Here is a 14,710-nt window from a genome sequence, read left to right as displayed (position 1 = left end):
AATCAATGATGACTTCATGAAATTCACCTTTAAAACCATCTAGACCTAATACCATTGACAACAGAGAGAGTAGGTATTTTATTAGAACTTTTACTAGAACTTCTTGAATTCTATAATTCACATATTTCTATATGTAGATTTTTAGAATCTTTCTCCAAGCTAAACCACTCATGTTAGCAAAATTTTTTAAAGCTTCCATTTTAGCTTCTAGCTTCACTGTCATTTTTTTTTCACCATCCTCAGTTTTAGTGTCTTACCTCTATACTGACATTTCTCATTCAGCCATCACTTATCAAGCACTGACAGTGAATTATAGTTTCTCCAGTGATTCCTCTGGTTTACTGGGCAGACCCTGCTGACTCCATGTTTTTCAGAAGTCCCCAGAAAAGATTCACTTCTGTTTTCAGAAGACCAAATTATTTCATCTCTAGGAATAGTTTCACCACCAGGGCATGTAAAATATAGTGTCAGAAGTCCAATCTACCACTTTTCGTCTCACTAATTCCCAGGGCCAAAGGTACTCAAAATTGTATCTGAAAAAGTAATAAACTTGAAGCACTGAATAGTTACTGGAGATAAAACAAGAAAACCCAAAAGAATGTGTTTCTGTGTGCATGGCCACTTTCGGATGCAGGTGTGCTAGAATACCAAAGAATACAAGTCAGGCATATGAATTTCTGCAGTCTCCCTCCAGCTTCCAGACTCAGAAGCAGATATCTGTCCTGTACTTAAAGTATATAAGGTGGCTAGTTTCTCTGTGTGTCTATGACAATAACTCATAGTCGTATAGTAAAAGAAAGCCCTTTGTACATGTATCACCTCATTTGATCATCATAAAAACTCCATGAAACAAAATGATTTCAATTTGTGGAAGCAGAAACTGAGGCTGGAGAAATAAGTAAATGATAGAACCTGGACCTCAACCCAGATTTTTCTGACTCCAGACCTCAACTTCCTTTTAACTATACCATGAATACTCATTACGAAGTTGAAAACAGACTTCAGTTTTTAAACACACTTCTACCAGACCTACATGTTCCCTAACATGTTGATCAATTGATCCCTAACTCCAAAAATGCAATATTTCACGTGATAGAACAATGGCCATTTCTGAGCATTTCCTGAACCTCTGTCATGTGCCATGCCCTGAGTTACAGCAATGGGGAAACAGCAGGAAACAAAACACAGGCACAGTCCTGCTTTCATGGTACATCAAGTCTAGTGAATTACATCAGGAACTAAGTGAGTCATAAAACACAAAGGAAACGTTGTTATCATGTTCACTAACCTCAAATCGGATTCCAGGTCTTTATCAAAGACTGCAGAGTATGTGAAAGGGACTTTTTTGTGTACTTGGTATATCATGCCCCAGCACGGCTGGTACTCCTGGTGTTTGAGGGAAATGCTAACTAGAAAGGAAAATGTGGCCGGGGGGTGCAAAAGAGCCTGGAAAGACAGCTCTACCTTTTACAACGGTGAAGTGAAGATGTGGGTGTTAACACAGACTCTGCAGGTTGTTGCAGACAGGAGAGAGCCTAGCTCTTGTTCCTTTCCTATAGGCACAGAGAATGCCTCTATGACCCTGAGCTGGCACCTTGACAGTTCTGCTCTCCCTCCCTAAAGATAGCCCTTCAGAAGGAGTCCTTAATGAGCCTTCAGGCCCAGCTGGACAAAGCTCTGCAGAAGGAGAAGCACTATCTCCAGACCACCATCACCAAAGAAGCCTATGATGCATTATCCCGGAAGTCAGCCGCCTGCCAGGACGACCTGACACAAGCCCTCGAGAAGGTGAGGCCACACCCTCTAGTCTCCAGGCCTGTTTTCAGGCAAGAAAATGTCAAGGTAGCGGGAGAGGCACAGGAGCCAATTTCCTGCCTATTGACTGTCACTGGGGCCATCACAAACCCTTATGTGGGCTGGGATGTCTGTGCAGAGAAGGCCTGCTTCCTCTTTGTGAGGCTTGGAGCTGGGTGGAGGGCGGAGGAAGAGGCCAAAGACCAAGGCCAAATCTGGCAAGCCTTTCTGCCCCTGGGTGACTCGGGGGCAAGGTTTTCCCGAAGTCTGGATTGTCAGGGAAATTCACGCCCCATCCTGTGCTGATCATGGCCCGGCCCATCAATTCATGGGATTGGAAAAGGAAGAAATGAGGGGAGTGGGTAGGGAGGAGAAAGCAGGGTACAGAAAACCAACCACTGTCATTTCCCACCCCCCTCTGGGAGACTAAGCAGTGTGACCATCTGTTTCACCCTGGGCAGAGGACAGGAAGGGACTGGAACCCTCCTCCATTCAGGACTCAGCAGAGAGGACCAAAGGCTCTGATAGCCATTCGTCCTCTTTGTCTTTTCCGGAAGCTCAATCATGTGACCTCGGAGACAAAGAGCCTGCAGCGAAGCTTGACACAGACCCAAGAGAGGAAAGCTCAGCTGGAAGAGGAAATCATTGCTTATGAGGAAAGGATGAAAAAGCTCAATATGGAATTAAAAAAACTGCAGGGCTTCCACCAGGAGAGTGAGCTGGAGGTGAGGAGCTGCTCGGGGCTTGGGCTGCCTTCCTCGTAGGGGTCCACAAGGTCACCTCTTGCATCCAGAATTATTTAGCACAAAGCTGTTCCCTTGGGCTGATAGGTTCCCTCCACTTTCTTGGCTCCCTGAACTTCAGGCAGAGGCGGCAAAGATCGGAGCATGGGTGCCCTCTGCTGGCTGCTGGGAAGAAAATACCCCCAACACGTCTCCCAAGGCCCAGGAAGCACCCTCCAGCCTTGTTGTGGGTCCTGGGGTCAGGGAGGCCAGCTGGAGTCCCCCTCCTCACTTTGCTCCCCTGAGTAGGTGCACGCCTTCGACAAGAAGCTAGAAGAGATGAGCTGTCAGGTGCTGCAGTGGCAGAAGCAACACCAGAATGACCTCAAGATGCTGGCAGCCAAAGAGGAGCAGCTCAGGGAGTTCCAGGAGGAGATGGCCGCCCTGAAAGAGAACCTCCTTGAGGACGATAAGGAGGTGGGCATGCCTCAGCTTCTGTGTGCCTCCTCTCTGCACCTTCAGGCACATCCTATGGCCACCCAAATGCCAGACAGCCCTTGGTGGGGGTGGGGGAGCCTGGGAGCAAAGGAAAGGTCACCCCCTCCATTTAGCACAAAGCAAGGGCCACAGCTGCTGGTTCAACTCACCCGTGTTCTTGTGGCTTTGTTGATAGATACTGAGCAGAATGAAGGCCCCATTCTAGAGAAGAGACTGTCAGGTACACCAGCTACCCCGACCTAGTCCACTGGGTGCCCTTCCAGAGTACATCCTGACACTTTTGGCAGCCCTGGACCCTACAGTAGAATGGGCTAAGTGACCTTCTGGGCTTGTCCCAGGCCCACCTCCCTGAGCAGTGAAGTTCATGGCAGGAGGCCACAGGACAGCTCAGGTGGTCACTGGGCCTTTACTCAAATTACAAAGAAGTCATCTTAGGCCAGGCACAGTGGTTCACACCTGCAATCCCTACGTTTTGGGAGGCCAAGGCAGGAGGATCGCTTGAATCCAGGAGTTTGAGACCAGCCTGGGCAACACAGCAAGACCTCATCTCTACAATAAGTTTAAATGTTAGCTGGGCATGGTGGCCTACACCTGTGGTCCCAGCTACTCGGCAGGCTGAGTGGGAGGATAGCTTGAGCCGGGGGGAAGTTAAGCTGCCATGAGCTGTGATCACACCACTGCACTCCAGCCTGAATGACAGGGCAAGACTGTCAAAAAAAAAAAAAAAAGAGAGAGAAAGAGAGAGAGAAAGAAGGCATCTCCTCCTCTTCCTCCAGATGTTTTTCTTCCATCTGTTAGAAAATTGGCTTAGCATACTTCTTTTTTAGGAGTCACTTTAATGCCTTCACACTGGAAACCAGGATTATAAACGTACGAATCTACTGTGTCTCTGCTATAAATGGTGCCTTCTCAGAAATGTCACCTTTGTGTGGGATGCCACACACACAGCCAGAGGGGGAGGCCTGGTGGCAACTCCACAACTCTGGCCGTGGGTTGGACAGCGGAGTCAAGTTTTCTTTTCCCAGGAAGACAGAAGAGGCCTGACTCGGAAGGAGGGATGACAGGCCTGTGCTCCCACCTCTGACTGTCTCGTTTTCTTTTTGTACCCAAGCCCTGCTGCCTGCCCCAGCGGTCTGTACCCAAAGACACCTGTAGGCTCTACCGAGAGAATGATCAGATTATGACCAGCTTGGAGCAATGGGCGAAACAGCAGAAGTGAGTATGAGAGGAAAAAGGAAGGCAGGGTCCAAGGCCTGGACTGAGCCGAGGAGCCACACGGGTGCTAAAGATTAGTCACACACACATCCCTGAACTCCTGGAAAACAGATCCAGTCTCAGCCCACACCCAAGGGATGGGAATAAGATGGAGAGGAGGGCTCAACCCTTCAGGCAGGTTTGGAGAGCGCTGCTGACCTGGAAACAGCAGCAGCAAGAAGGAAGGACTGCTTTGCTGTGGCTCAGATGTCCTCCTCCCGTCCCAGGATCCAGCTTCACTGCCTGGCCCTCTTGAACTCATTCCCTTGAACTCACCTGGGCTGACAGGGATTTTGCATAGGAGTTGAGTTCAGAGAGTCCACTGAATGCCCAGGTGCTAGGAAGGCCCCAACTCTGGGGACAGGGTGATGCATGGGGGGCCTGGGATGCAGCTGCCATCTTGCTGAGAACCCAGCGTCCCATTCAGCCCCTGCACCCTTGCTCACAGGAGGCTGGCAACTGGCCACTCTTTTCTCCTGTGATTTTATTACAGGGTCGCCAATGAGAAACTGGGAAACAAGCTCCGAGAGCAGGTGAAATACATCGCCAAGCTGAGTGGTGAAAAGGAGTAAGTCATCTTACACTACCCCGGCTGCTTCCTGGGAGCTGACTGGAAGGGTCAGCAGGGAGCCAGGGCTGGCTTTAGCCCTTGATAGGGGGATCAGCCCAGGAAAGTGCTTCGGAAAGACCTCCAGGTCCCGAATCTGCATCTGTGTCACCTTGGGCATATCACTTGACCTCTCAGAGCCTTAGTTCTCTCACCAAAAATCCAAAGGGAGTTTAGTGGTCTTTTTGTTCCTTCCTGCTCTCATGGTTCTCAGAGGTCAAGGGTGCTAAGCAGGGAACAGGCAGTGAAAGGCAGACTGGATTAGTTAGGGCAGGGGCTGAGCTGCTCTAACAGATCCCAAGTGAAGGCACAAACAAGGAACATCTCTTCGTGAAATCATCAAGTGAGCAGGCCAGGTTGGAGAAGCCCTTCTGTTCCACCTGGTCATCTGGGGGCCTGTGGTCTTACTTCCCCTCATGGTCAAAGCTGGGTCCATTAAGAGGGAGGTATGCGAGGAGTGTTACCAGTTTGAGAATGGAGGTGAAGGTATGAAGATCTAAAACTGAGATTTTGGAGGTGGCAAAGTAACAACTAACCACAAGCCTTAGGACAGCGCTTCCCATCCTTTCCTCAGGGAACACTTAGAAAACGACAATACCTTACATAACACCATGGATACTGTGCAGCTATCAAAAAGAATGAGATCATGTCTTTGTGGAAACATGGATGGAGCTAGAGGCTATTATCCTTAGCAAACTGACACAGGAATAGAAAACCAAAAACCACATGTTCTCACTTGTAAGTGAGAGCTGGGAGAGGGTGGGAGGAGGGAGAGGAGCAGAAAAGATAACTATTGGGTACTGGGCTTAATTCCTGGGTGATGAAATAATCTGTACAACAAACTCCTGTGACATGAGCTTGCTGATGTAACATGTACCCTGAACCTAACAAAAGTGAAAATAAAATAAAAGTGAAAAAGAAAATGACCACAGTTTAGGATCACTTGAGGCCAGGAGTTTAAGACTATCCTGGGTGACAGCAAGGCCCTGCCTCTACAAAAAAAAATTAAGAATTAGCCTAGCCAGGCGTGGTGGTGCACACCTATAGTCCCAGCTAATCGGGAGGCTGGGGCGGGAGGATTGCTTGAGCCCAAGAGGTTGAGGCTGCAGTGACCTATGTTCACACCACTGCACTCTGGCATAGGTGACAGAATGAGACCCCATCTCTAAAAAAGAAGGGTAAAAATAACCACATTTGTTTGGCATACTTGTGATAAGCTGACCAAGCAGTGGCTGCCCCAGAGCCTTGCCCCTAGGGCTGTGGGCATCTCCAAACACCTGGAATCCATTCGTGGCACCCCAGGTGGAAAGCCCTATTCTAGGCTTTGGCCTTGGGTACATGGCTGAGTTCAAGAGAAGGCTGAGACCTTTGGAATAAGGAGGCCAAGGAATTGAGAAACCAGGACGTGGATGGGATATTGAAGGCTTTCAAGATGCTGACAGGAGGGGCCCAGAGAGCCAGGGAAGGAGGGCACTGCTGAGACCCCCTCTCCAGACCCAGCGGCACTGGGAATGAGGCGCTGAGGGGTGGGGAAAGAGGCGTCCTCAAGGTTGGCCAGCTTTGTAGAGAGGAAAAGGGTAGAGCATATTGCCCAGAGAAGAGGTTGAGGATGAATTCTCTACTTGATTTCCTCTAGAAAAGAGCATGAAACTTTTTACTAGGGTGTAACTAAAAGAAAAGTTGTCAGACTGAAGGTAACAGAAAACTTCAGTCTTTTTCTTCTGTTGTGCCAAGTCCAGGAAGTTCTCTTTTACAAAGAACTCACTCTTGAGTTTTCCTGTTCTTATTTGAAAGAAAAGCATCTTTTAATGATAATAGTGGCTCAACTAATACATATTTTTGCTGTGTGTGAGGTACTATCTAAGTGTTAACACGTATGAGCTCATTTCATCTTCATAAGACCTCCTGCATTCAGTATAGTCATGAACCCCATTTATGGATGAGGAAAGAGAGGACCTGGGAAACTAAGTAACTTGCCCCTGGTCTCAAAACTAGTAAGTGGCAGAGTCACAATTCCAACGTGGGAAGTCTGGTTTCAGAGCCCACTTTCACCCACTGCCCTCAACATTCATTTGGAGACACACAACAGTGATAATACAAGTTGCCATTTATTGAGGCATAGGAAATGTGCTAAATTATCTTTCCCCTCCTCTGCATGGCAGCCTCCATTTCCTCATCTGTAAAATGGGGATAAGTAACTTGCCCAAGTTCTTGACAGAGCTAGGATCTCCTGTGCTCCTGACTCTTCAGCAAAGGGAAGTAGAGAGAATACGGGCTTTGGCATTGGTGCTGGGTGAGAGTGTTTCCAAGGCACGGCCATGAGAACCCGAGGACACCTGATCACAGTTGTCCCTATCTGGTTCTTCAAGTCAAATTTCTATCATTTATCAAACCAGATCCTCATATGAACCCCAGCAGTCAGGCCAGGCCTGACTGTCCCCATCTGACAGATAAGAAAACAGGCCCAGAATTGGCAGAGTTGGGCAGGAGTACCAGCTCCTGGTCTACTCAGACCCCAGGCCTGGGCTTCTTCCACAGTACACATGTAGGCCTCCATTTCTACAGAGCACATGTAACAGCCCTGCTCTGAACAGACGTGGGTGTCTGTGCTGTCTTCCCTGTGACACCTTTATCTGTCCTTTCTAGCAGGGAACCAAGCAGAACCAGCAGCCCCAACACAACCCATCCTTCCTCTTCTTCCCACAGCCACCTCCACAATGTAATGGTCCACCTGCAGCAGGAAAACAAGAAGCTGAAGAAGGAAATAGAAGATAAGAAGACGAAAGCTGAGAACACAAGGCTATGCACCAAAGCCCTAGGCCCAAGCAAAATGGAGTCCACACAGAGAGGGAAAGTGTGCGGCGCCTTGGGCTGGAAGGGGTTGCCCCAGGACGTGGGTCAAAGAATGGACCTCACCAAGTACATCGGGATTCCCCATTGCCTGGGTACGTCTGCCATTTGTCAATAAAATAAGTGTGTTTTTTTCTTTAAATCACTGGATTGAGAATTCAAGTAGGAAGAAGAAAATAGGCCTTTTGTGACCTCAAGTCATTTTCTTAGCTACTTGGGACCAAAGATTGTTGTTTTCACATCTGTAAAGGCAGGAGGCAAATTAAGACCCCTTCTGATCTAAGAACATCTGAAGCATACCCAAGTGCCTCCATCTCAGACCTGTCCCTTCCCCTGACCCAGACCGGTTTTAGGGAACAGGTAGTAGAGGCATCTTCCTTCTACATCTGGAAACCCTGTAAGAGCACCCCAGCCACCTACCCAGCCTGGGTCCACAGCCACCTTTCCTGCCACCTGTAAACTCCGTTACCCCAGAGGCAAGAAGTCACCTGCGGCAGTCACCAGGCAGAGCTGCCTGGCCATGCGGCCAGTCCTTGAGGAATCACCTGGTTAATTTCTCCTCAAATCAAAACTCTCATTTCCTCCCTGTTCCCTCAGGTTCCTCGTATTGCTAGAATCCACATCTAGCCATGAGCAGCATTTCCACGCGTGTTTCTTCCGAGGACAGTGAGTTCCCAGCCCTCCCTCTCTCTTGACCTGGATCAGCTCTTACGGGAATATATCATGGTCCCAGCCTATTTTGCAAGACACTAACGTTCATTGAGTTTTGGCCACTTCCTGCCATGGAGTGAGCTTTAGAAGCAGACGTCCATCTCCAGGCCCAAATATGAAATAAAGACATGAGCATGAGCACAGCGGTTGTGGTGAGCTCTTGGTGTCTTGCAGACATTTCTGCCCTGCAATCCCCCAGCAACATGTTCATCCTGTTTTTCTCTGGATTCTAAGAGATATTGGTCTCTTCCATATACGGGGAAGCCATAATCCCCAATGCAAGCTTCTGGATTCGTTTTTAAACTAACAAAAGTGATAAGTAGTGCCTTTTTTATTTTCTTTCCATTACTATCTGAAACTTAAAAAGAAAAAGTCTAAGAACTCCAAAAAGGAAGTAATCCTGAGACCCCAAAGAAAGGAAGAGCAATAAGGGCTGTATTTTTCAAATGGGGGAGCAAGAGCACACCACCTGCCCCCGCCCCGAGCTCCACATTCCATTCCTCCTTCTAACAATTGTGTTTTCCTCCCCAGCCACCTCAATACAAGTGAAATTCCATTATGACAAACTCCAAGGACAGCTAATATTTTATTCTGGTAGGATTTTGTTAAACTGAGTACATGTCTAGAATTTATATTTCTAGTCTATAGGAAGTGGAGACAACTCACTACCAGTGTAATATTGATATAAGAGAAAGAAATGAAAGATCTTATACTTCTGAGGGGGGCAGTAAAAGTGAAGGAAGAAACCCACTGGTTAGCAATGATTCTTCAATATTCTTCCTGGGCCTAATAAAGGTCAAGAAAATTCCCTGCTAATAGGAACACTAACAAGTTACATAGGATGCCCCTGATAGGACTTGGGAAGGGCAGTTCCAGAAATGCAGTGTGAGCTAGGAGTGACGGCATCTCTGGTAGTTTCTGTTACGATAGTTGTTGTCTGTTTAAGCTCTTTGAACTATGTTCCCTCATGTGGTTTAGAATATGGGTTTATTTTCTAGAGAAAACAAAGATTGAAAAATCTAGTACTAATCTAGCCTGTGGCTTACTTTATTCAAACAAAAGTTCAATGCCATTAAAATCCCCAGCCTAGTCTACTAAAAAGGGATTTTATCTCTCTAATTTACCAAAATATTTCATATATGTTGGCCAAAATGACAATCTCTGGTTTCTTTTAATGTTGTGCATCTTTCCCAAGTTATCTTTCACTTCCTGTGGAGTGATTACACCAGAGCAAAGCAGGTAGTCAGTTATGGAGAGCTAATTGGTGGCAGAGCCAGAAAAACATCGACATATTACCCAGCCATCTGACTTTGACAGCCCAGCCAGGCAGAAGACCTGGCGGAGTACAGGGGATGGACTTAGAGAACTGCAGTTTCTCTGAAGACAGGAGGAAGGGCAGGGAAACTGAGTGTTGCCTGCCTATAATTTGGTAAGAAATAACCAAGGAATTGAGTTCCTAAAAAGTAGTTCGAACAGCTGATGATAAAAAGAAATGGTTACAACAACACTCTTCCATGAATTTTTTTAAAAAGTACTCAATAAATGAAGATTAGAAGGAAACTACCTCAGCATAATAAAACCACATATGAAAAACCCAGAACAAACATCATACTCAATGGTGAAAAACTAAAAGCTTTTCCTCTAAGATAAGGAATAGGCAAGAACACCTACTTTGCCACTTCTATTCAGCATTGTACTGGCAGTTCTAGCCAGAGCAATTAGGCAAGAAAAAGAAAGAAAAAGGATTCAAATTGGAAAGGAAGAAGTAAAATTATCTCTGTTCACAGATCTTATATGTAAAAAACCCTAAAGACTCTACAGACCACCTCCCCTCCCAAAAAAAGCCTGGTAGAACTAATAATGAATTCAGCAAAGTAACAGGATACAAAGTCAACACACAAAAACGAACTGCAGGTTTATATAACAACAATTAATAATCTGAAAAGGAAATTATAAAAATAATTTCACTTCATTTATAATAGCATCAAAAATAAACAAATACTTGGGAATTAACCAAGGCAGTAAAAGACTTGTACAATGAAAACTGTAAAACATTACTGAGAGAAATTAAAGAAGACATAAACAGAAACACATCCCATGTTCATGGATTGAAAGACTTAATAGATGTCAATATACGTAAGGTGATCTACAGTTTCAATGTAATCTCTGTCAAAATCCCAATTATTATTATTATTATTTTTTTTTTTTTTTGCAGAAATAGGAAAACTCAACCTAAAACTCACATGGAATCTTAAGGGATCCCAATAGCCAAAACAGTCTCAAAAAAGAAGAACAAAGCTGAAGAACTTACTGATTTCAAAACTTACTACAAACCTGCAGTAATCAAAATAGTGTGGTACTGCCACATAAATCAAAAGACAGACATACAGACCCGTGGAATAGACTAGGAAGAATCTCAGAAATAAACCCTCACATATGTGGTCAAATCATTTTGACAAGGATGCTGAGACTATGAAATGGGGAAAGGATAGTTTTTGATTTTGTTTTCCAACAAATGGTGCTGGGAAAACAATATTTGCATGCAAAAGAATAAGGCTGTGCTCTTACCTAATACCATATACAAAAATTAACTCAAAATGAATCACAGACCTAAATGTAGCCACTAAAACTATAAAACTTATAGAAGAAAATATAGAACAAACCCTTCATGACATTGGATTTGGCAGTGATTTCCTGGGTATAACACCAAAGGCACAGGCACCAAAAGAAATAATAGACAAATTAGACATCATGAAAACTTTAAACATTTTGTGCATCAAAAGCAATACCAACAGAGTAAAAAGGCAACCCACAGAATAGGAGAAAATATTTCCAAATCATATCTCTGATGCTAATATCCAGAATATATAGAGAACTCCTAAAACTCAAGAAAACAAACGACCCAGTTTGAAAACGGGCGGAGCATATGCCGAAGAATGAAACTGGACCCCTATCTTTCACCATACACAAAAATTAACTCCAGATGGATTAAAGATTTAAATGCAAGACCTCAAACTATAGAAATCGTTACCGCCTGTAATCCCAGCACTTTGGGAGGCCGAGGCGGGCAGATCACGAGGTCAGGAGATCAAGACCATCCTGGCTAACATGGTGAAACCCTGTCTCTACTAGTAGAAAAAAAAATTAGCTGGGCATGGTGGCGGGTGCCTGTAGTCCCAGCTACTAGGGAGGCTGAGGCAGGAGAATGGCGTGAACCTGGGAGGCGGAGCTTTCATTGAGCCGAGATCGCGCCACTGCACTCCAGCCTGGTGACAGAGCAAGACTCCTACTCAAAAAAAAAAAAAAAGAAAAACAAAAAGAAATCGTTATCAGGTCAGGTGTGGTGGCTCACACCTGTAATCCCAGCACTTTGGGAGGCTGAGGCAGGCAGATCACGAGGTCAACAGATCAAGACCATCCTGGCCAATATAGTGAAACCCCGTCTCTAGTAAAAATACAAATGTTAGCTGGGCGTGGTGGCGCTCATCTGTAGTCCCAGCTACTTGGGAGGCTGAGGCAGGAGAATCGCTTAAACCCAGGAGGTGGAGGTTGCAGTGAGCCGAGATCAAGCCACTGCACTCCAGCCTGGCAACAGACCAAGACTCCGTCTCAAAAAAAAAAAAAATCGTTCTTGACATCCACCTTGGCCAAGAATTTTTGGCTAAGTCAGCAAAAACAATTGCAACAAAAACAAAAATTGGTAGGAGGGACCTAATAAACTAAAGAGCTTCTATACAGCAAAAGAAACTATCAGCAGAATAAACAACCTACAGAGTGGGAGAAAATAGTCACAAACTATGCAGCTGACAAAGGCCTAATATCTAGAATCTATAAGGAACTTAAATCAAGTAAAAAACAAATAACCCCATTAAAAATGGGTAAAGGACATGAACAGACACTTCTCAAAAGAAGACATACAAGCAGCCAACGAACATATGAAAAAATGCTCATCACTAATCATCAGAGAAATGCAAATCAAAACCACAATGAAATACTATTTCACACCAGTCAGAATGGCTATTACTAAAATGTCAAAAAATAACAGATGCTGGCAAGGCTGGTGAGAAAAGGCAATGCTTATATACTGCTGGTGAGAATGTAAATTAGTTCAGCCACTGTGAAAAAAGATTTGAAGGTTTCTCATATAACTTAAAACCGACCTACCATTCGACCCAGCAATCCCATGAGTAGGTGTACACCCAAAGGAAAATAAATCATTCTACCAAAAAGACACATGCACTCACATGTTCATTGCTGCACTATTCACAATAGCAAAGACATGGAATCAACCTAGGTGCCCAGCAGTGGTGGACTGGATAAAGGAAATGTGGTACACACACACCATGGTGTACTACGCAACCATGGAAAAGAATGAAATCATGTCCCTTGAAACAACATGGATGCAGCTGGAGGCCATAATCCTAAGCTAATTCATGCAGGAACAGAAAATCAAATACTACCTCTTCTCACTTGTAAGTGGGAGCTAAACATTGAGCACACGGGGACATAAACATAGGAACAATAAACACTATGGACTACTTGGTTTGGGGGAGTAGAGAGAGGGAAATGGGTTGAAAAAATACCTGTTGGGAACTATGCTCACTCCCTGGGTGATGAGATCCATACCCCAAACCTCCACATCACACACTATACCCATGTAACGAACCTGCACATGTACCCTCTGTATCTAAAATAAAAGTTGAAATTTAAAATTTAAAAAAAGCTACCAATGCAAAAAAAAAAAAAAAATGGGAAGAGGACTTGAGACATTTCTCCAAAGAAGATAAACAAATGGCCAATAATAAGCACATGAAAAGATGCTCAATACCACTAATTATTAGGGAAATGCAAATCAAAACTGCAGTGAGATAGCAGCCATTAGGATGGCTACACTAAAAAAATACAGAAAATAACAAGTGTTGGCCAGACTCAAGAGTCCACTGCAGGGCCATGGTGCTAGTTAGAGACCATGCTGTTGTCATAGGTATGCTTTTGTACCTCTAAAAAAACAATCAGTTGCCATCTGAAGAAAAGACAGAATCAGAATATTAAAGCTGGAAGGAACTTTAAGGAAGATATGAATGGAAAGGGTCAGTAATTTAAAAAAAATTCTGGAAACACAAGAAGAGACAGAGCCTCGAGCAGAAGCTCCAGTACCGCAGCCGATTCAAGGGGAGCTGCTGTGGGCAGGGGACCCTCCATTCCTCTTGTGGCGCCCACATGTACCAAGTATCCTTCACCAGGTGTTCCTTGCTTTTAAATAAGAAGGTTGAGTTGGACCCACTGTTTTAATAGCCTCTCTGACCTTATTTTTTTAATCTAAGGGACTTAGTGAGTTTGTGACCAAGGTCACAGCTTATTAATAACTGTTAACTGGAACGTCAATCTTTTTCCTACTCCATTGCCTCAGTCTGTAAATAGGTCACACATCAGCCAACTTCTCCTAGTCCTCCAACGTAGGGCCAAGATTAGAAGGCTTCCTAGGCAAAGTGCTGGCAGCCCTCTCTTCACTACGGAGCCCTGAAAAGCCCATTTCCACCTGCATTCCCCCAGGGGGGCTAGAGGTAAGGAGAATGGAGGTAGAGGTGGTAGCTGGTGCTGGCTGGCAAAGCTAGGCCTCTGAGCTCACCCATAAAATTGACTTACATTTTAACATTTATTGAGTTATAACATGGAAATGCAAATCCCAGGAACAGAGGGAGAAAGGGGTCAGAACAGCACAGCAGGCCATGCACCACAGGGCTCACGCCGGCACTGGCCTGGTATCAAGGTGCTTCTGAGCCCCAATTCTGTCTGTGACTCAACCCCAACACAGAACCTGCCAACCAGCACACCTGGCAGAAGCCCGGCCCGGAGGAATCACAACATAGAGACAATGGTTAGTGCAAAGGGCCAAACACCCAAAAAGCCACCTCAGCAGACTTAAGAGACTGCTTAAAAAGAGAAAAGACTAGTGATTCTGGTGTAAGGGTCACCTTTTACATGAAAATGAATAAGCAACATTTTACACTGTTTTTCAGTCAATGGACAACCCTTACCCTCTGCCATCCAGAGCAATCACATGGACCTCTTTCAAGCAGCCAAACCAAGCCGGGGAAGGCTGGGGTGGGGCGGACTCCTGCTCATCTCCCTCCCACGACCTGGCCATCAAGGCGGACCTGCCATTGCCCCCCAGTCTCAGGAGCAGCTGGGCACCCTCAGAGCTCGGCCTGCCTTGTGCAGAAACAAGGGTGGATCCAGGACGACCCATGCAAGGGAAGTCAGGGCAGGCTTC

General features: G+C 45.5%; 1 protein-coding gene across 1 annotated transcript in view; it reads left to right on the top strand.

The window, feature by feature from the left end:
• The window catches only part of PMFBP1 (polyamine modulated factor 1 binding protein 1), a 52,964-nt gene extending 44,385 nt beyond the window's left edge, over positions 1 to 8,579 (top strand). The window contains exons 14-20 of the mRNA XM_030924387.1: positions 1,624 to 1,788; positions 2,352 to 2,519; positions 2,826 to 2,993; positions 4,126 to 4,229; positions 4,762 to 4,836; positions 7,582 to 7,820; positions 8,323 to 8,579. Of these exons, the coding sequence (XP_030780247.1) occupies positions 1,624 to 1,788; positions 2,352 to 2,519; positions 2,826 to 2,993; positions 4,126 to 4,229; positions 4,762 to 4,836; positions 7,582 to 7,820; positions 8,323 to 8,339 (936 nt within the window). The 3' untranslated portion in view covers positions 8,340 to 8,579. The remainder of the gene's footprint in view (positions 1 to 1,623; positions 1,789 to 2,351; positions 2,520 to 2,825; positions 2,994 to 4,125; positions 4,230 to 4,761; positions 4,837 to 7,581; positions 7,821 to 8,322) is intronic.
• Positions 8,580 to 14,710: the final 6,131 nt, after the last annotated feature.

This window comes from Rhinopithecus roxellana, chromosome 20 (genome assembly GCF_007565055.1).
Source record: "Rhinopithecus roxellana isolate Shanxi Qingling chromosome 20, ASM756505v1, whole genome shotgun sequence".
Lineage (NCBI taxonomy): Eukaryota > Metazoa > Chordata > Mammalia > Primates > Cercopithecidae > Rhinopithecus > Rhinopithecus roxellana.
The sequence above is the reverse complement of the archived record's forward strand: the minus strand, read 5'-3'. Positions and strand labels throughout refer to the sequence as shown.